The sequence below is a fragment of the Pholcus phalangioides genome, unplaced genomic scaffold, assembly GCF_987345545.1.
Source record: "Pholcus phalangioides strain wild (caught in Gottingen) unplaced genomic scaffold, Ppha-v1.0 ptg000024l_1, whole genome shotgun sequence".
Classification (NCBI taxonomy): Eukaryota; Metazoa; Arthropoda; class Arachnida; order Araneae; family Pholcidae; genus Pholcus; species Pholcus phalangioides.
Genome location: NW_028301616.1, coordinates 4,135,828 through 4,158,657, shown reverse-complemented (window position 1 = coordinate 4,158,657; position 22,830 = coordinate 4,135,828). Strand labels below are relative to the sequence as shown.

Below are 22,830 nucleotides of genomic sequence, written 5' to 3'. Positions count from 1 at the left end.
ACAGTTTAATCTATACTTTTTGTATGAATAGTTGAGAGTGTCTTCTGCACATCACTTTCTGGTGGCCAATGTTGTCATGAGCTAAGCCAGACCAGTGTTGGCTATAACACCTCTAGATGCATGATTCCTGCATCAAAATTCAATCTGCTCCAAATTTTGTTGAAGAGTGAAAACACTCCTTCGAATTTTCTGTAATTTTTTTTTTAATATAGCTATACTATTTATTATTATTATTTCTCACAGAAAAAAAAGAAAAAGAAATACCCCTTGGTATTTTGGAGAGAAGTAAAATACAAGATATACGGAAGACTGGATGTTGTGAAGATATTTATTATTTTAGATGTTAATGCGTATATATCTCTATCTCCTCTGTAGCTTAGTGGTCAGAGCACTCGTCCGGCAATCGAGGGACCCGGGTTCGACTCCCGGTAGAGGCAGAGATGAGTTTTTTCCTTCCTTGAAAAATTAACATCTAAAATAATAAATATCTTCACAACATCCAGTCTTCCGTATATCTTGTATTAACAAGTGGAGAGCGACATTCATGTCATATATATAGCCCTCTGGTGGCTCGTCGTCCATGAGCTATTAGCTGATCGGTTTCACCGTCCATTGCACGGTTCCGTTCGGCATATATACGCTCTAGCGAAGGAAAATCTCTATCTCCTCTGTAGCTTAGTGGTCAGAGCACTCGTCCGGCAATCGAGGGACCCGGGTTCGACTCCCGGTAGAGGCAGAGATGAGTTTTTTCCTTCCTTGAAAAATTAACATCTAAAATAATAAATATCTTCACAACATCCAGTCTTCCGTATATCTTGTATTAACAAGTGGAGAGCGACATTCATGTCATATATATAGCCCTCTGGTGGCTCGTCGTCCATGAGCTATTAGCTGATCGGTTTCACCGTCCATTGCACGGTTCCGTGCGGCATATATACGCTCTAGCGAAGGAAAATCTCTATCTCCTCTGTAGCTTAGTGGTCAGAGCACTCGTCCGGCAATCGAGGGACCCGGGTTCGACTCCCGGTAGAGGCAGAGATGAGTTTTTTCCTTCCTTGAAAAATTAACATCTAAAATAATAAATATCTTCACAACATCCAGTCTTCCGTATATCTTGTATTAACAAGTGGAGAGCGACATTCATGTCATACAGAAGTAAAATAACTCTTCAAATTATATTTTATTATAACAATGGGTCTGAGTGTCCATATACTGCTCTGCTCAGCGTATTTTGCATTCCAGAGAAGGGAAGAGTAGTGCTTCTGTAGTATGTCACTAACACAATCACTTGAATCAGGAGGAGAAGGCTATTTGATTTTCCGCAGAGGCCAGTAAATTTTCTTTTCAAAAACTCATCTGCACATTGAATCCAGTTTCTAATATACTTTTTGTGAATAACAGAAAGTGACATCATATGTGTTGACTGTTGGACATCTATTTTGAGGGTGGGTATAGTGAAGTGAATGACAATGAACGTTCAGCTGATTTGTAACTAGCAGCTGGGTCTTTGATTTTGTGTCTCTGCTTTATGATAATTTTCAAAGCTGAAACAGAGATATTCAACTATTTTGCAAGATCAACTTTCGTCATTAATTTAAAATTCTTGCCATATTCTTCATTTCGTGCTTTTCATTTTCTTGACATTACAAATGATTGATTTGACACAGCCAGCAAGCAGAGAACCCCAACAAAAGAAAATTTGGCAACAAATGATTGAAAGAACTGACTGTGTATGTGTATCGTATCTGTTTTTTTATCGGGAGACCTGTACCCCTCAAATGCTTGCAATGGACCTTCTCATTTTCGCTGTAAATATTAGGAGAAAAAATTATGAAAGGACACATGGCCATCAAAAGAATTGAAACCTGTTTCCTTTGGGCTCGCCGCAATAATCAATAAACAAATCTTTCAAGTGTCCGCTATAAATAGCCATTAGTAAGATCACTGGTTATTTTTATATACGTCAGCAATCACCCTAAAATTTACACCTTTTGCAGTTGCAATATGCAAGAAGAACTGTTACAGCAACACGTTTTCACTGCATACAAAAATTGTGCACATTTGATGGATATGAATGATGTTTTTTCAGAGTTCAAGTCAAAGTGAAAACGTCAAATAGTTCAGGTTTTACATTGAATAAATGAGTTATTTTAACATTAAAATGTATAAAAAGCAATTTTTGGCCAAAGCCAAACATCATATAAACATGGAAGTCGTATAACTGAGTGACATATAAACAAGGTTCCACTGTAGTTGAGGCAATGTCGGATACAACTAAACACAATGCTTATGAGATTGGTTGTTGGCATGAGTCATATTGCTGTCCTCTGAATGTTTAAAGACACATATATATGGTCATCACCGAAATTTTAAGATGATGAAAAAAAATACAGTGTGTACATTAGATTAGGAAATGAAACAATCTGTAAATAAATTGATTAAAAAAAGAAACTTAATAGAATACTCACTAAACTCATACGGTAAAGATGCATAGATGGCTTTGGTTTAACATTATGAGATTTAAACTTGGGTTTATTGATGATAACTGCAATGATGAAACTTATCAATCCACACAATATGTACAATGTCAATGTACTGATGCAACTAAGTAATGTGAAAACCGCATTCAACGATGAAGGGATGTACAAACTCAAGCATGCCACAACAACTATAGATACCCATATCTTATAGCTGACCTGACGAAATTAGAAAAAAAATAAGTGATTAAGATCCACCAACAATTCACAAAATACACTAGCTTCCAAAAATTAAGAACACAATGTAAATTAGCAATTTTCAAAAGTGTTGTTGAATTAGAGTGGCTGAAAAAAAAACATTGCGGATGCAGATGGCAGTATGCAAATCATATGTTATAGCCAATCATGAGTAGGAAGCTACTGAGCAGCAGCTGAAAAGGAAGTGGTAAATCGTGACTTCATGCTCAAGTAACGAGCGACTGTTTGAGAATGCTAATTTAAACAGTAACAGAGAGGCAGTATTGATTGAGGAATGGAGTAGGAAAGTAGTATGCATTGAGATTAGACATATTTAATGTGTTAGGTTAAAATAAAGTTTGTTTTGTTTCTGTTGGAAATGCCCTGGAATACATTACTTGAAGCCATGGCCATTCCCGGAAGCTACCACACGATTGACTGTACGGACATATGCTAATTAAGCGTTGTTGAAGATGCCAAAATTTTGAAGGGTTTGAGGAGATATACTATAAAAATGCTGATTATTTTGATGATATTTACAATTTTTGATCATTTTTAATGGTATTTGTGTTTCTATGGCTGAAAGAAAACTAACGGTAGATAATAAGCACTGGCATGCTCTTGCATTGAAGCAGGACAGGCAATCACAGATGTCTCTCTTTTCTTTGGTGTTGATCATTCAGTAGTTACTTAATTGTGGGAACAATTCCAAAAAAGTCAAACAGTTGTACAGAGACCTGTGCCCAGTCAACCAAGGGCTCCTCTGAATATCTGTATTGTTGTTATAGTAGCTAAGCACAATCAGGGCGCAACCTTTACAACTGTTACATCATCATCATCAAGGGCATAAGCAGGATTTATTTTTTAAGGGGGCACACTGGGTTTGGGAGGGGCACAATGAATTTCTTTCAGACAGGACGTGCATTAATATTTTCATTTTTAATTCTTTGCATACTGGTCATTATAGTTTTGATCCCGCAATCACATTTTTATTGAACCCAGAGAGTTTTTTTGATCTGATCATTGTATTATTTAAAAGAGAGTCCTGGTTTTTACTATTTTCAATCCTGTATATGGTCTAGGATGTCTATATTTTTTCTAGGTCTATATTTTTAATCTTGATCCCTTATTTAGTCCAAGAATATTTTTTTTGTTTGGTATTGTTGTTAACTGCCATTTTTATCATTATTTTTTCACTTTAACAGCCTTAACATTATCTTTTTTTCAATGCGTTTGACATATTTTTACTTTGGCAAGAAAGACATCCAAAAGCATGACTCTGTTTCCCTCTTGGAGACATCTCGTCACGCTTTCGGATGTTTTCTCGCCGAAGAAAAAAAAATTCCCAACACATCGTCAAAAGGGGGATTGTGCTATACCTGTTCCACTATTTGTATTTAGATAAGGCAACCATAATTTTTTTTTTGACAGAGTATTTTATTCTATCATAATCATTTGTTTTAGTTTTATTTTAGTGTGTATTTGTTTTCTCGCGATAATTGCTCTTATCATGAGCTGCTGTACTTTAGTTATGCACATATTTAGACATCCGTATTTTTCATGGGCATTTTTTTTTCTTTTTCGGGCCATCTCATTAGGCATTTCGCCTGCTATGGTATTTCTACAATAAAACTTGTCAGTTTGGACACCTCCCTACACTGAAGGCTTTTGAATGGAACCAACCATAATCCAACAAAAAATGCCCACAATAATTTTTTCTACTTAACAGACACCTCTCTAACTTGGACAGACTTTAATTGAACCACAGTTGTCCAACTTAGACAGGTTTTACTGTATTTGTGTACAAACATATTAGCTACCTTCATGTGCAATTTAGTGTAGAGATTTATTTCTTTCAATATGTTGATTTTACCGTCACGTACTCAACTATTGGAAGACAGTGTATTATAAAAATTCACATATGTGAACACTTTGCATGTGAATTATTGAAATGTACATGGCTATAACACATGAGGAAAAAACGTTTCTTACCATGTTATCCTTGAAGATTTCATTGATTTCAAGGATTCACGAACTCCTTACAATCCATATAAAAATAATATTGCTCTATTCTAAGATAAATACGATTCATATAATATAAATTTTGAATATTAAACATGTTAAAAATCTATTTATGATGAGTTTTACCACCTGTTGAAACATGGATAAACGGTGTTATGTGGGTAAACAAACCTGAGAAATTTAGGATATGAATCGTTAGACTAGGAATATTTTCTTTAGTGTCTCAGAATAATCGTAAAGTCCTAGGATGATTATCTGTAAACAAACTTACTTATGGAAACTATTTTTAAAATAGCAGTTTGAATTTCATATTTATGATTCGGCAAATGTGAAATGAATCAGATAATTTTTTATATTTTAAATAATAATTTTTAAAATTTATTTAAATAACTTTTCGTTTTAATATTCCTGAATTTATGGTAAGATTTAGAATGACCATACGTCCCGTATTTCCCGGGACAGTCCCGGTATTTTCTGTTTTTTTGGCTGTCCCGACTTTTTAGCAAAAGTGTCCCGGTTTTTCCCGTATTTTGCATGAAGCCTACTTGAATTTTTATTCTTTATTGAAGTCAAAGATCGAAATTATTTTCAACTTATAAATTATATTATGATAACTACAACTATAAATGAGTATATGAATCTCCCATATTTGTCTTAGTGAAAATTTTTTTTCGGGGAATTCATACACTGCAATTAGCAGTAATGCTGCATTTCCCGCCATTGTGATTTCTCCGTTATTTTAACAATATTTGGCGACTTTGTTCGGTTTTGGCGATAATTGGCGATGTCCCGTATTTTCCCGTATTTGGAATCCCAATGTCCCGTATTTCTGTCGAGGAAATATGGTCAGCTTAGTAAGATTAGAAAATACTGTAGTTGTAAATATCTTACCGATACGAGTATTATCAGAAATGTTACGATTTTGCTCCGCATTTTTCATTGACATGTTTACCAAGTCAGGTGACTTACAGGAAAATCTTCACATCAAAAACAACACACACACACACAATTCATTTTTTTTTTATCTCTAATGTAGAGATGATGGTTGGAGTGAACGCCTCCCGGAGCACTATTTGAAGCGGGGGCGCCTTTATTTATGTGGAGATTGTGCTACAATTATGGTGGGAAAAGTGGAGCGTCTATTAAGGTAAACGCCTCCACATTTTATTTCACATAAGTTCCGTTTACTTCATGTTAATTTCATCACGGTACATGGCCCGACTTTCACATGAGGGAGACCCAGTGCTGTCTTGACCCATGGGCCCACCCGGGCATTGCCCCGGGGCCTCAAGAGAAGAGGGGCCTCACAAAAATGAGATCCGGTTGAAATTTTCTTCCATTTACCACGTAGGGGCCTCAGAAAAACCACTTAGCCCGGGGGGCCCAAGGGCAAAGCAAGAATTCGCGGGGCCCCCCGATTCAGAGAATTGATTAGTTGAAGGATTATGTTGTTTGAATTTAGGAGCTCTGAAAATTATGTGACCCTGGGAGAATGCCCCACTTGCTCATGCGGATGTCCGGCCATGTCACTGTAGGTTCACTCAATGTTGAACAAAACTTTTTGCTGTGGCATTTGAGCTGTTATTCAGGGCTTGACTTCAACGGGGTGGGGGCTTTGGGAAAACCACGAATTTGCGACCCCCCCCCCCCTCTTCTACCTCCTGATTAGATTAAAAAATGTTTGTCTTGTTAAAGAATATATTGTAATTTAAGGGCCCACAAAATTATGGGGCAGGGCTACTTACAGGAGGAAAGGGTTTAGCAGACTGTAGACCAGGGTAGCAAATTTACAGTGGTGGCGAAATTCAAGAACGTATGGTCAAGATAGTCAGTAAAATGGGAGAAGAGCGGCAAAATTTATAAAACCATAAATCCTTGGCCTAAATAGCGAGGGACTAGGTCTGTAATTTACCAGGCGATAACCTACAGAGTTTGCAAGCAAGTGAGTGTGGGCGGAGATAGAGGCATTGCTCCCTCTCCCCTTGACCGAACTCAATCAATGACCGCACCAACTGATCTTATGTATAATATGCATGTACAGTAAAACCTCTCTTTTATGGACACCGGTGGGACAAAAGAAATTATCCTTAAAGGAGGGGGTGACTGTTAACCAAGGATTTGAAAAGCATACTTTTATTATACACTGGAAATTATTATTTGGTAGTAAAAGAGTAGTGACTGCATCTGAGGGGTGTCTGTTAAGAGGATTTTTACTGTGTATGACTTGACATTATCATCCTGCTCCTCCCCCCCAGTCTATCTATACATATGCCTTCAGTGACCAAAATAGTGAACTGGATAGTTTGCAAGCATGTGAGTGACCTGGAGAGCAAAGGATAAGATCAATGAGTAACCAAACGATTGACCTGGAGAGCTTGCAAACTTATGAGAGACCAAACCGGCATGTGAGTAACTAAATAAATTGATCTGGAGAACAAAGGACCAGGTCCATCTCTGACCAAAAGAGTGATCTACAGAATTTGCAAGCATATGAATGACCTAGAGAGCAATGGACGAGGTCGGTGATTGATCGAAATTGTGATCTAGAAAGTTTTCAAGCATGTGAGTGTCCAAATTAGTGTGCCAAAACAATTCTTACAGATTTGAGCACTCACAATGCATATCCTATGTGGACGATCCTGAATCTCGTGCACATGGGATGTCCAGCAACTACTGATGCCCCACCATTGCCACAGTGGTGGTCGGCTGAAGTTGGTTTTCTGTGATTCCCAATTCCAAGGTGCGAATGCGAGCCAATCTCCCCGTAAGAAAGTCTTGCCAGAGAGAGCAACAGGCCTACAACAATAAAATAATTCAGTCATAGTGAGGAAAATTGGTGGCAGATGGCAGCACTACACATAAAAAGCATTACACAGAAACAAACTTCATAAAAGGTTCACTACACACACACGCATTCCAACATGTACCAATTCATTAGAAGTTCCGCAGAGGAATATGAACAAGGTGTACGTCTGGTTTAATTTATAGTAGCAACTACCGATGCCCAAAGATGAAAAACTGAACAGAAACACAGTAAATAGAAAACGATCACATGGTTGTTTTAAGAGTGCCTACTACCATACTAAATATAGCTTTGGCGGCCCACAAGACCATCATTCGTAAGAAAAAGATTGTTTCAAGATTGGGGAGAATTTTTTTGATTGAAAAATGGAATATATATATATAAAGGAGGAACTGTTGCCACACACACCTGCAACAGTTCCCCTTGTGCCCTCCTCCAGTTCTTGCCCTGGTAAAAGATACTCCTACTCATGAATGGTGAATCCTTAACAAAGAAAAAAACTCGTTCAGAGCAAAGTTTTGCTGGATAAAGCTCTATGCTGCCAACTTGAGTGATTTCAAGTATATCCTAAATTCGGAGGTTGGGGAAAATTTACTTTAATCATTTATTGTTATTGCACATCTGAGATTGTGTTTCATTGCAAGAGGGTCATAAATGTTTTTTTAATTGTGATATTCTTTGTACCACCAAATTATACAGTGGATGCTTGTTATAACGACCCCACATTATAGCCACCGTTCCATTACAACCACCTGTAGGATAAGTCCAAAATATTTTCATGAAATATCCTATATGTATACCTTTCAATATAATGACCACCTAATATAACGTCTGTTTTTTACAGAATGATAGGGCCATTATAACGAGCATGGGCTGTATTATATTTTATTGAATATTCTGATTTTATTTGCATAAATGCTTTTAATTTATTTTTACAATGTTATAGCAGTTGTAGAATATTTATACAAATACAACGCCACAACAGACAAAATGCCCAACAGATGGCTGAATATATATATAGAACTTTTTATAATGAAACAATTCATTTTTTCTTTTCCTTACAAAAATAAATCTTATATTTTATGTCTTACAGGAACTAGAACCATTGAATGAATAAGAGTCATGGGTGATGAGGAGAAGAAACCTCGTGTTTGGGAACATGCTTGGAGCACAGAAGAGATCAGAAAAAACAGTTGCGATTGGACTCTCGCTGGAGATGTTGGGGTGAGCGATATAGGATGCATAACTGTGCAATCATTATAAAATAGATCATTTATAACTGCGCTTGACAAATCCTGGGTGCCAGCTTGCTATGGTGATTAAGAAATTAGCATTGGTGCCTAAAGTTTTATGTTATTACCAGTTGCCCCCAAAGCAAAATGTTTTGCATTCTGTTGCAATCAGCCCTGGGCTGATGGGAAATGTTCTACGTAAAAATTCCCATAATAGTGTTTTCTACATTTCTTAAAATTATTCCAGATTAGAGGAGGCAGGCTTTCACAGCCAGAGTTTATAATAAAGTTCATGCCTTTTGGGCTGTTATTTCGTGTTCCAGGCATCTTTGAAGTGGATGTTATGTCCACTACTGCGGCGAACATCTTCAGTGCAGTTTTTAACAAGTGAGGAGATGAAACAACCTCCTTGAAGGACCTTTATCCACTGGCACTTTTGCTGGAGATGTCATCATCTCCATCATGACAACATCTGCAACATCACGACAATCTCGTTGTCATGATGTTGAGCAAGTGATGTGTCGATGTTGATGGTATGTGGCAGCTTCTGATTGGGTGGGTGGGGATCAACATCAACACATCACTTGCTTGACGTTGCAAGCACAAGGTTGATCCTCCTTCTTCTCCAGCAACAGTGTCAGTAGGTAACGGTCATCCAAGGAAGTCATTTTGTCACTTTGCTTGGAAAAACTACATGGAAGATGTCCACTGCAGTAGTGGACGAAATGCCTGTTGCAAAGAAGTCTAGAACATGGCATAACAGCTTCAAAGGTGTGAACTTTATCATTCCAGATTGTTCCATAGTAGCATTGATTGTTCTGCAACGTCGCAGAACAATCTGGAATTCTTGTTTCAGCAGTTGGGCCTTAAACCAGACCCAGTAGGGTTCCTTGGATTTTCTCAAGGAAGAGGTTAACTTTTTTTCCTCTCAACCATTGTTTTTTACTATAAAAGTACACATTAATCAATCTCAACTGTGTGGGTATGGCAATGGCGATTACTAAATTATTCTTAGCATAACACTTGTTTTTCTTCAAAATTATACCAGCACAGGAGGGGATGTCATTAAGCCCTTGAAAAATAGAAAAATCCATAGTTTGATCGTTTTACTCAAAACAAGATGGGCTTTCTCCTGAGAAATTTAAAGGTATATTTCTGAATTCGATCAAACAGCTGGTTGATCTGGCTACAATGCTTTTCCCCCATTCAGTCAAATCGCTTTAGCCACATTAACACCAGGAATCTCGAGCAAAGTTAAAATGAAAATGTGCAGAGAATAACCTTTTCAGAGATTTGAGCTCTCCTAAGTTAATGGAAAGTCAGCTGAAACCCTGATGATGGCAAACAGCTTCGGAAAGCTTTTATTCTATGCAGTTATATAATTACAGCAGAATCTCATAAGGGACTAACAGGGGCTATACATTATAAGGATTGTCCGTTTTAATGATTGTCCAGTTTGTAACAAATAATTTTTAGATGTGTAATGCAACAAGGGGTACATCAATAAAAGTACAGTAGTTAGCTATAAAAAGTGTTTACTGTACATATCAAATAAAAAACAGCCTTCAACATATAAGTTGAATTTACAGAAGACTTGTAGTAGCCTATACACCACATTAATCTTAATTTTTCTGGCTGGCGAGCGATTTACGCAAAACAGCACAACCAGGACTATAACTCGCATAACCAGGGCTGCCCAGGGTAAACATTATTTTGCCGTCTCCACAACTTTAAAATTTGATAATTTTGTAACGTGTTCTTTATTCCTACCTAAAACTGTCTCATCCTAAATTTTGTCGCCTGGGAGAGTCCGGCCCTGAGCACAACGATCAATTTTTAATAGTTTGCTTCGAAATGCTAAACTTGTCAGATAAAAATAAGCACACTCTCTTATAATTACAATTTTTTTTAACTTTGTTATAATAAGGTTCTGCTGTACTTTGAGTTTGTGAATATTATGCAAGTTTAAAAAAACAGTACAACTAATGTTTTTGATACAGCTTGTTCAAATCGATTATTGTATTCATGTCCTCCTTGAATTTATTTCCAGATTCTTAATCACCTTCAAGATTTTTCTCATAAACTCATTTCCAGGACACTCGAGATGGAAAAAGTTGTTGATTCTCTTGTTCACAAGTCAAAGGTTAGGAATTTTATTGTCATTATTCATTGTGGTAGCACTGTGTTTCTCAACCTTTCTGGAAACAAGAACCAGTAAAATGTCTGAAACAATTTGGTAGACCACTCCTGTAATTTTCGTTTCAACTTTTTTTGTACATTTGTCCCATTTTTTCAATGATATTTATTTGAATTTATAATATTTACTAAAGTCGTGAACACACAGCGTTTATAATAATAATAATAATTATATTATGATAATCATATGGAAAAAAATATAAATGAAATTCATCTTACATATTTGTCAAGTTTATTGTTTTGTCCAGTTTTTTATTTACAAATTTTAATTACAATTGATGATTGAGCGTACTTCTGAAAAAATTGTTTATGACAATCGGCGTATGTTCCGTATTTTATGAATTATTAGATCCCAGTTAACCAAATTTTATTTTTCTCAGTGAAATATGGTCATCAGGTCATTTAATACAGTAAAACCTGTCTTTAATGGAACCTGCATTAAGTGGAAACCTGTCTGCAATGAAAAAAAATCATGGTTTTAATGCCAAAATACACAAAAAAAACCTGGATGAAATGGAACCTGCCTAACACAGAAATGGAAAGAAAAATTGTACCCGTTAAGGGAAAATTTCACCCAAACACTGAGTGTTTGGTGATCAATAGATCATACAAAATGTTAAAGTGCTCCACCGAAATACTTTACGCAATCTAGGCTTGCTTGCAAATGTGAGTTCTACATCATCCACCCTTAGGTTGGTGAAAACTTGATGCTGAAGTTTTGATAAGCCATATATATATATATATATTAAGACAGTTTCTTTCTGAAATTGAAGCAAAATGTTTTGGAAAATCTGGCTTTTCCATGAAAGAAATCAGTGTGAAGGTTGAATTGACAAATGATATGCAAGACTTATAAAATCGTATGCAAGCTGTGTGCAACCCATGATTGCAAGGCTGAGCAGGACCCGAATCAATTAGAGAGAGTGAAAGGGCAACTGCCCTAGTGGCAAAATTCAGGGGTTGAAATTTTAGGTGGGGACAAAAACATTGGTATAAAATCATCAAATTTTACAGTGATAGGGCAGCAAAAAATTATGTTGCTCTGTCTTTCCCTCACAAAATTCTTAGTTACGGCCCTGATGGTGAGGATTACTTAAACATAGGCGATAATGTACAAACTGAACCTGACATGACAGATATTCACACTCTAATTGAAAATTTTTGAGGAAGTTAAAAAGAATGTAAATGTTTAGAATTAAATGTTAGAAATAATTTTAGAAGAAAAACAGTGTTCATCAGAATTTTACACATACTGTCAAAACCTAAATACAGTATTTAGTAATTATAGACTAAATATTTATTTTATCTATATTTAAAAATTATTTACTTTATCTTTTCAATTAATTTATTTTTATTTTATTTCAATCACACACAGGATCTTTACATAATTTTACACATTATATGGCAATCAAACCTTTATTAAGATGAAACCTGTGTTCAACAGAAAAAATCTTGGTCCCTTACGATTCCGTTGAAGACAGGCTTTATTGTACTTTTTTATGGGATACATTTTTGTTTTCTGTGATTTGTAGCAGCTCCATACCTTTGTAGCTTTCCATACCTTCAGCAATTTTAGTAGTAGTTAGCAAATTGTATTTAAGGCAATAAATTTCAATTTTTGGCAGAATTTAGTGATATCTGATGTCTCATATTTAGGATTGCAATTTACTTCATTCTCCTCGATAATGTATGGTGAATCTAAGTATGAAAGTAGAACCCCTATGGATATTGCTTATATAAATTACAACGGCTAAATAATTTTTATCAAGTCTGCCTGCAGACCACCTATGCCACCATTGTGAACTTCCTCTGATCTGCTGACCATAGGTTGAGAAACACTGCTGTAATATAATACAAATACAAGACCACAATAGGCAAAATACCCAATGAGGTGGCAGGTAGTACAGTGATTTTCAAGGCCCTCTTCCCCGAGGACTTTGAATATGCTATAGTCGCTCTATCCTTAAGAAACCATTTACAGACTGTTCTTTTGAGAACTATTGAACAATTTTGTGTTCAACTAGCCCTTATTTTGAAAGATTAGCACTTGATTTGATATGATTAAAAATGCATACCCTAAAATACGTCCTCAATTTATGTGCTGCTTTTTTTACGTATTTTTATGTGCTTGCATTTAATTGATATGTTTTCTTCCTTCTTTCCAGGTAGCAAGTGCCAAAGTAAACAATGTGATAAATGATTTTCAGATGTTATCTAACCTTCAATTCGTAGAAAATGTGAGCATACCTAAAAATACATTTATCATGAAAAAATTTATTCACTTTCAATTTATGTCTATCATATTCACTGTCAACCTGAACTCAACTCACAATGAGGCATATTTATTTATTTTTTATTTTTTATTTTTTAAATAATAATGTGATTCTCACGTATTCCCAAGGGATCAGCATGATCCGTCCAGGGAATTTGTTAGTGTTAGTAAACATCCATGCCTGAACCGGGATTCGAACCCAGACTTGCACAGTGAGAAGCTAGTTCCCTAACCACTCGACTGCCAGGCGGCAGTCTTTATATCTTCACATGAAGATATAAAGATCAAAGTTTTTTTGTCATTACTTACGATATTGGTCATATGATTCCGAGAACATGATACTCCTCCAGCTTTACTGGGATGCATAAAAAAAAATCTTAATTTTCTGGAATTGTACTCATTTTCCATGAAATGTATTTTTGTATAACAAGTCTGATATGCATGTTCATTGGGTAGAGGAGAAAGTTCAAACTATATATATGGTAATGTGTGGCAGATGAGTTCAAGCTGGTATGACATGGTGATTCAGTTCCTGTGCAAAAAACAAAGTGCTTTTTGTTGAATACAAGTAGGGCATAGAGACATATGCAGTAAGGTCACTGATATGCTGTAACGTATTTTAAATGATAAAAAATTTAGAATTAGAGGCATAACAATTTTATTCGTGTTTCCCTCTCCCGTATTAAATAAGGATCCAAGTTTCTCCAACAGTTGAGTTGCAGGGACCCAGGTGGGTTAAAATGTAGTGATATCACTGATGTCTTTGAGACTTAGTGATAAAACCACATGAGACCATTTTAACAGGCAATGAAGAGGATAAGTCTTGAATAGATAAATCCTGTATCAGCAAGAACAAACATCATATAGACAGGCTTTTTCTTTGATAGAAACATGATTTGTACAACGTGAAAATTCTACTTGCCACTTAGAGACATTGCTCTATTTTAAACACATCTCTATACACTGTTTGCATTCGACTGAAAATTTCATTGCTGATGCACCTTCATTGCAGCATAAGAACTAAATCATAACCTTTTGTACTCACTTGGATGCATTCATCGCACACTGCTCTGTTGCTTAAATCTTCTCTATGCTCTGCAGATGCATGTCTCATAATGACCATGTTCTATGTTGTTACTGTTGCTAGGAAATACCAAACCATACAAAGCTGCTGCATCTTAGTCACTTCCCCTACCCACCTTGTCACGTATTTGTGTCACTCAACACCCTTTATGTGCCATTTGAACCAGGGTTGGGTTTTTGACATGACAAGCATCAAAAACTGGTTTAAACAGTCAAAAACTGTCAAAAACCTAAACGAATGCCTTTTGATAATGTTTTGAACACAATAGGTATACAATAAGATGAAAAACTTACTTTTTTGCATATTACAATGTTTTATTTTTTAACATTAATTTATTACAATAATTAAAACAAAATATTAATTAAAATTTGCATAGAACATATAAAATATAATTTTATGGTTTATTTATCTAAGCTACTTATTACCCGTGTTCAATTTGCTAAGTGGAATAGAGCTGCTTATTTAAAATATGTATGATAGGGTATCAGGGTTAAGTTTTTGACCCCAGAAACTAACTTGGTATTAAAACGATCAAAATCTTACTGTCAATGATGTCAAATAGTTTTTGTTAACTTGATAGATATGTTAAATAACAAAACACTTACTTTTATTTAGATTAAAGGGTTTTATATTCAGAATGATAATTACTGAGGAAAAATATCTATTTAGATATTTTAAATTTTCTGATCCAACCAAAATTTTATTCCATATAAAAATTCTCATGCAGCATCTGTTAATGCACTAATTAAACTCATTCATTTTCACCAAAAAATTTCTTAGATCAGGGTGTATAAATTCTCAGAGCTTTAAAGATTATTTTCAACCAAAGCAGAGCTGACAAGACTTGATACCCAAAGCATTTGTTTTGCACATTTGAATACAGCGTCAACTGGAAAACCATTGCATTATAAATGCTAGTAAATGTACCATATCATAGTGCAAAAGTAAGAATAACTAAGTTTGACATATACAAGCTAGCATTGCCAAATTAAATGACATTTTAGTCCTAAAATTTAGTATTTTGATCGCTAGATATATTTCAATATTATGCACAATAAGAGTATCGTTTTAAGTATTAGTGGTTATCTAGATAATTTAATAATAACAGAAATCAACATTACATACATGATGTAATAAACTTTTTTAAACACTTATCTGTTGTAAAAAGAGGACAGCAGACGGTTTATATCAATGCAAACATATATAAGCAGTTGAAGAAATTTTGAAAGGTCAAGAATCATCTTGAATCAAAGAATGCCAAATCGTTCCAGTTTTCCCTTCAATGTTCTTGTTATGCTTTATTCAAATTTTATAGGAAAAAAAAAACCATATATATATTGTCCAAAATACTTCTGTCGAGAGTAGAAAATTATTTTTATATCAAAAAGCAATATTTGAGGTTTTTGACGTGACAGTTTAAACCGTCAAAACTGCCATGTGTCAAAAACCTGCCAACCCTGATTTGAACCACTCACAAAATGATAAGTAAGTAGAGGAAAATAAAGAAGAAGAGGAAAATAAATATAATTTTTCCATAATAGTATCAGTTTAAGAATTCTATGGTATGGTATCTGAAATTTCATCATTGTGAAGTTACTGTAAAGATCTCATCTTAGTCTAAAGGCAACTCTATTTCCCTTTTTGAGTCTGTAAGTTTAATGTTTTTATCTGGCATATAATGTTTATATATATATGTTCAATGGTATTTACTTATTTTCTCCCTTAATTTAGCGTGTATATGATGAAGAAGTTCAAGAATCGGAGCCTACTTCAACAAAAGAAGTACAACCTGTGAGTACTGTACATAATGCTGTATAATTCTTCAGATCATTGTTAATTTTATACTGTTTTCACTATGAAATATTCCATTAAATCATTCTCTGTGAATCAACCCCGCTAAGTATGCAAGATTTTTTAATAATATAGAAAACACCTTCCTATTTTTTTTAAGTGAATACAAATCCAACAAAGCAATTTTATGCATAGCAAGATGGGTTGATTATTTTTAGCAATATGATACTGCTATAGTATGACAGTGTTTATAAAAAAAATTATAATTCAAGCAAAGGTAACAGAAAGAAATGAACATTCAAATGTTAAGTTTATTCTCCAATAATATTTAAGCTCATTAACAGTTGGAGATATTTGATTAAAAGTTGCAGTATACAAGTACTATATACTGCTGTTTTTATGTATAGAAAACCAAAGAACAAAGGGAAGCAGAAATGCTGCCTCGAATCACTAGAGCATTGGAATTAGGTGTGAGTGTTCTTGACAAAGCTTTTGATAGAATTGAAGTTGAGGAAACATCAGACAGCGAAGATGATGATGAAGATGCAGTTTCTAGAGGACGGACTATATTGGAACCAAAGGTAAGTGCCAGATTTTCTTTTCAGCCTTCGTGTGTATCCACTATATTGTACTATAAATTTATATTATATAAATTTACTTTTTTTTAGGGAATCCAGGAAAAAAGGTTTACTCTTGCACTGTATTGTCTTACAAGCTGTAAAAAGCAAAAAAAATTAACTCTTTGTGGTCCTATGTTGCGATGGAATTGACATCAGGGGAAAACTACTTTATTTCTATAACAACCACTTACAATTATGGAAGAGCCCTGTAAATTCACCTTCTCAGCAGAACTTGTAACCTATTCAAAAAATGCAAGAGGCCTTCCTGTAATCGTGATTGGGGGGGGGGGGGCTATAAATTAAAAATGAAGTATAAAAGAAAAAACCTCTGGGGTCCCCAAAGGGCTAATGTTCAGAATGACATTAGCAGTCGCTCGCCTTTGAGTATTAATGTATTAACACATTCTATCAGGGGGAAATTCATTAGCATTGTTTGACGGAGAGGTTGCTGATAAAAAAAATTATTTTATTTTATTTTTTCATTGATAATTTAGCATTGGTAATATAAGATTGATATTTTGATTTTTCAGGACAATTATGAGCATAGGCCTTTACCTTATGTTATTGGTTCAGTCGAATTCCAGAATGACGATTTTGCTGGGTTACGTAACTTTGTAGATGATGGTATGTATAAATCAGTTTATGATAGAGAACATTATAACTGATGTCTGTAGCAAGTTTTTATTCCTATATATTTTCTTCTGAGCCAGAATTCACCTGAAAGTGTAGCATGTATTTGTCTTTCGATAATTTAATCAGTTGAGTAATTATTTTAAACTTCATTTATTGTCAGAACCATCCATGGAGTCCACACAAGATGAGAATGTATCTTCATCATCCTCTTCTACATCAGAGGTAATTAAGGGTAAATTTACAGTGGGCGTATTAAAAAAATTTCCAAATGTATTTGAATTTTTTTTTTTTGCAAAGTTTGTTACATGAGATATGCACTGTCCTCAAATGATTTTCTGATCTCCCTCATTATGCAGATTAGTTGACAGGCTACAATACAAGTAATGCATTTACTATTTGACAGTGCCCATTTTTTTTCATTCATCAAACATTCGAGCCATGTCTAACGAATCTTGTATGACAGAGTTGTGTTGACAGGGTCACAACTGGTTGGTGCCCGGGTGAAGAAATAAAAAAAAAGTAAATGACAGGGGTGTTTATTTATTATTCCCTGAGACATCTGAGCCACACATTTTTGGACCAACCTTAAGATGTTCATTCTTACAATAATAGTTACAAAATTTACTCCAAAGTTGCATTCCCCTTCTCCCCAAAACAGGTGCATATCCAAAGGGTGGGGATAAGGCAATCACTCTTCTCAGGAGCCAAATAATATCAAAAAATATTGAACAATCCCAGGAACCTACACATTTTGTCTCCCCTCCCAACCTATCACCCTAGATCTGCACTTATTAGAAAATCAAACAGTTTCATATGGATATGGATTAGAATTGGTGATGATATTGAACATTTATTTTACAGTGGATCCCACTTATAACATTCCTACTTAGAACAACTTATTTTCATGGTCCCAACTCTAACTAATTAATATCATTCACTTAGGTGTTTCATCCTGTAAAGATGTTTATCACACTTTACTTTTGTGTCTTGCACAAAAAATAGCACCAACTCCATTAGATTTTTCAAAGGTTCCAGCGATGCAAAATACAGATGTCACTAAATGCGCTCAGAAGAACAAAAACTAACAAAGTTGATCATTGATCATTTTATTTTTGTCACACCGTGGTCATTTTCTGCACACGAGGGCTAATTAGACCAGGACTTACAATTTATTGCCGATTCCGAACGGCAGGCTTGTTGTTTCATACTCATCGAGAGGTTGGTGCACTAACCCCTCGATGGGGGACTCCCTGCAGTAGCAATTTTTTCCTGCGGTCAAGTCGCCGCATTTTTGTTGTACCTCTGTGTCAGGAAAGTTTTCTGACAAGGACGAACCTGGTATCGAACTTGCTACACCTCTAAACATCCTTTGGTACTTTAGGTGAGCATCTTATCGACCGAGCTACCGCGCCCCAAACTAGCAAGGTGTTTAAAGATACATTGAAGTTGGTTTTGAGTGACAAAAAATTCTTAATTAGTGGTTTCAAAATCTTTTTGAAACTTTTTTACGGAGCATATATTCTCAACCCATGGCCTGCAACCTCAAACTTAATTTTTTAAAAATTAACCAAGGTGCACATTTTGAGACCACTTAAGTAACAAGGAGTACAGTTCTCCCCACCACTTAAGTGACTCGGGTTACAGTTCCACATCGATTGACCTGAGGCATTCTCAGATCACTTGAGTGACCTGGGGCACAGTTCTAGAATACTTAAATGACCAACAGCACAGTTATAGATCACTGAAGCTGCCCATGACACATTTGTACGTCAAGTGCCTCACGCCACAATTCCAGATCACTGAAGTGGCCTACAGCCTCATTACCCCAGATCACTTGAATAACTCATGTCACATCCATTAAGTGATCTGCTGCATATTTACAGATAGTGGTGTGTTCCCAGATTACCTGAATGAACCACAATATATTTAAAGACCATTGAGCAACCTGCAGCATAGTTGCAGATTACTCAAACAGCCTGTGACACATTCACAGACCACTTAAGTAATCTGCGGTGCTGTTACAGATCACTTAATTAAGTGAAGGCACATTTTTAAATCAAAGTGTTTGTACTCTCCTAAAGTTGTTATGATAAATGATATTGTTGTATTGAGAGGAGGTAAACACTAGACCAGCGGTTCTCAACTGGGCTCTGTTTGCACTCTCAAAGGGCTCTGCAACTGCTTGAGGAAAATAAATATAAAAAAAACCAGTAAATTTGCAAAAAAAGATTATAAATATTTTTAAAAAATAAAGATAAATCAATAACTTCGATAAATAAATCAAAGATAGGCCTAGGGGGCTCTGCAATAGAAATTATAGACCAGGAAAAGGCTCCACGAATCAAAAAAGGCTGCGAACCACTGCACTAGACTATAGGCAATTCCAAACAAGATTTTGAAAAATTTAGTTCTAGAGGGATATATGATTATATGGAGCATTATTGTAGTGAGGTTTCACTGTGTGCTTTCAAATGTTGTAAACACAATTTCAAGTTGTAATCACTTTCAAAACAAAAACATCTATCGGAAGTTATGAACTGTTAGATAATTATGTAAATCAGACTAAAAAAAATACTTTAGTTTCCCTCTTTTAATTTTTATAACTGAATGGTTAAACATTTTTCTTCAAACTATGTGCCTGATTTTTGTTTTAATTACAGAGTGAGGAAGAATTTGATGAACCATATATTCCAAGGCAGCAACAACCATCCATCGATGGGCAGCACAGGAACACAGTTGTGTCTGTCGATACGATGAAGACCAAATATTCTGATAGCGAAAGTTCTGATTTGTTTGATGGGGGTGAGGAAGAAAATGGTTACATTTCCAGCTCACCAGCAGAAAAAAAACAAGATGTGAATAGCTCAGTTAACCCTCTAATGGAGGAACTTATGCGCAAATCCAAGCCAGTGCCTTCATCTGACACCATTAGCACAGGAAAACCAGAAACAATCCAAACTCCTGTTGCAAACAATGGAAGAACAGCAAGTGCGTCTGATTATTGTAAATTGTAGAATTTGTTATTTCTACTTTTATTTAACCATGCATGCACCTCATAAACGTTCTTGTGGGGAAATTTCTAACAAATTGTTTACATGCAGGAACAGGTTGTGTGTGTGTGCCTATATGCGTGTCTCTGGCTTTATTATGTTGTTAGAGTTAAGGTGCGTATACATTAGCATGCCGATCCTGTAATGTACAACCCCTACAGTGGTTTTAATATGTTTGTGGGTATCCAAACTTCCTTTGTGTTCCCTTTCTGTTCTTTGTGTTCATTGAAAAAAACCAATTCCTGGCAGGTCCAGTTCAAGCAACTCAAGAATCATAACACCATATAAATTATTGAACAATCTATTGTGAATGCTTGCATTTCACGATCTGCTCGCTAATGTATATTCACCTTTATGGTTTTTTTTTACTGGTGCTGCTATCTATCCTCTGTATTCTGACCTGAATTTTTATGTTTTTGCGGTATCTCTTGTTCTTATATTTTTCTGACATTCTTTTGATTAGGTTTTTGAAGCAGAGCATATCCCCCCCCCCCACCCCCAAGTTGCATTACCATATAGCAGAGGTGGCCAACCTTTTTGCAACCCGTGCCACAATCAAAGTTATTTTCGATGTGCATGCCACTCTATAAATTTTAATATGCAGACCAAACATCCAGTTTTTACATGACACAAGCATTCTCTCTGTTCTTGTAAAATATTGTTAGTCTGTCCTCTTATGTTCGTAAACATGTTCAGTTTGTCACTCTTTTGAGTTTCACATTGTTTTTATTTTCAAGGCATAAATTCGAATATCAAAATGTACATGTGTATGTATGTACATTGATAGAAATTCATCTTACCTACACCATGGTGGTCATAGACGGCAGAACTTGAGGACTCAAGGTCCTTGGGTCCTCCTTTCTTTGTAGAGGACTTAGCCGCCCCCCCCCCTAAGAATTTATGGATATACAATGTAATTGTATCATGCTGTGCATGTCCCTCATGCGGACAATCTTAAATCTTGGAATCTACGACAGTTTAGCACAGTGATTGTGTTTTGTAAATAAAAATTACCTTCCCACTTTTTCCAGACTTAGGACTGGCATACTTTCAAAATGTTTTGAAATGATTTTGAAAATAAGTTGTAGTTAAAATTTTTTTTTGACATAAATATGTCGTCGTCATAAGAAACGTATTGTCACGTCATAAAAAGCACTTACACCTGCAGCTGAAAATTATGTGCTATTCCTCGTAGAAATTTATCTGATGTTTAATTCTTGTAATTTTGAACTATTTCAAAAATTCTCTTTTTCAGCGTCCATAGCTCTTTTATGGCACTTAGAGTGCCTACCGTCCTAAATTATAGGTTTCGCAGCCTACAAGACCATCATTCATGAGAAAAGGATTGTTTAAAAGCTGGAGGGAATTTATTTTTGATTGAAAAATACAATAAAATTTCTTTAATTTTTGAAAACGTTCGAATGCCACTCCTGATACCATGGCATGCCTTTTGTGGTACAGGTGCTGCGTATTGGCCACCCCTGCCACACAGCAGTATCAACTAATTTGACTAGACTGCAGATTTTATCTTTTTCTTTTTCATATGTAACATAACATTATTTATTTGTCCTGTCATAAAAATGAAATTATACAAGTTATAAAGTTTTTGCAATTAAATCACAAATTTTGCAATATTTAAAAGAAAATAAAAAGAGAGGGAAGAAAATGAGATATTTGAATACACAGTAGAATAGTTTATAATGGATGAGAAAAACTGATAGGGAAGAGAGTACTAGCTTAATGTGAAAACTACTACTTAACAGTATGTGCACCTCATAAACATTGAGAAACTTCTGACAAATTGGTGCATGTTGTATTGTGTTGTTTACCTAATGTGAAGTTGTTTTCTCTGAGGAATGTCCGTTAATGCCATATGTTTTCCTAATTCAAAAGCAAACACTGCAAGCTATTTTACTTGTTTTATAATTCCTGAGTTTTAAATGTTGTAGACTTAATTGATTTCCGTGGAGAGACTTGTTTAAATGGGAGGTCAGCTTTTGTGTGCAGTCGCACCATGACGGTGGAAAACTGTTTAAAACAAACTTCAGTCGACCACCTCTTTGCCATTAGTAGGGTTCAAACCTAAGTCCTTGATAATGTCCACACCGCAGCATAGCCACTATACTTTTTCACTGAAAACATGACAATTTCAATCAGATTTAAAAGGGTTTTATTTATTTTCAAATGGAGATCCTTGTTCATGAGTTTTGGGACTTGTTAGAGATATTGCAGGGAGTGGTTCTGATCTTCTCATTTATTTCCTGAGACTATTATTACCAAACCACACATGCACCTCGTCCACATTCCTCTATGGAATTTCTAACTAATGGGTATGTGTTGTGAACATGACTTGAAGTTTGTTTCTGTGTAATACTTGTTATAGTGCTGCCATCTATTTTCTGGGCTACAAGTG

The 22,830-nt window shown here is 35.4% G+C and overlaps 2 protein-coding genes across 2 annotated transcripts in view; one reads left to right on the top strand and one right to left on the bottom strand.

The window, feature by feature from the left end:
• snz (sorting nexin snazarus) overlaps nucleotides 1-4,909 on the bottom strand; it is a 48,117-nt gene extending 43,208 nt beyond the window's left edge. The window contains exons 1-2 of the mRNA XM_089250319.1: nucleotides 4,707-4,909; nucleotides 2,469-2,696 (exon numbers count right to left, since the gene is read on the bottom strand). Of these exons, the coding sequence (XP_089106445.1) occupies nucleotides 2,469-2,696; nucleotides 4,707-4,709 (231 nt within the window). The 5' untranslated portion in view covers nucleotides 4,710-4,909. The remainder of the gene's footprint in view (nucleotides 1-2,468; nucleotides 2,697-4,706) is intronic.
• Nucleotides 4,910-5,673: 764 nt separating this feature from the next.
• The window catches only part of LOC149068590 (uncharacterized), a 41,561-nt gene continuing 24,404 nt past the window's right edge, over nucleotides 5,674-22,830 (top strand). The window contains exons 1-9 of the mRNA XM_089250456.1: nucleotides 5,674-5,883; nucleotides 8,633-8,763; nucleotides 10,822-10,914; nucleotides 13,133-13,204; nucleotides 16,055-16,114; nucleotides 16,522-16,695; nucleotides 17,265-17,358; nucleotides 17,528-17,589; nucleotides 20,028-20,355. Coding sequence (XP_089106582.1) covers nucleotides 8,662-8,763; nucleotides 10,822-10,914; nucleotides 13,133-13,204; nucleotides 16,055-16,114; nucleotides 16,522-16,695; nucleotides 17,265-17,358; nucleotides 17,528-17,589; nucleotides 20,028-20,355 — 985 coding nt within the window. The 5' untranslated portion in view covers nucleotides 5,674-5,883; nucleotides 8,633-8,661. The remainder of the gene's footprint in view (nucleotides 5,884-8,632; nucleotides 8,764-10,821; nucleotides 10,915-13,132; nucleotides 13,205-16,054; nucleotides 16,115-16,521; nucleotides 16,696-17,264; nucleotides 17,359-17,527; nucleotides 17,590-20,027; nucleotides 20,356-22,830) is intronic.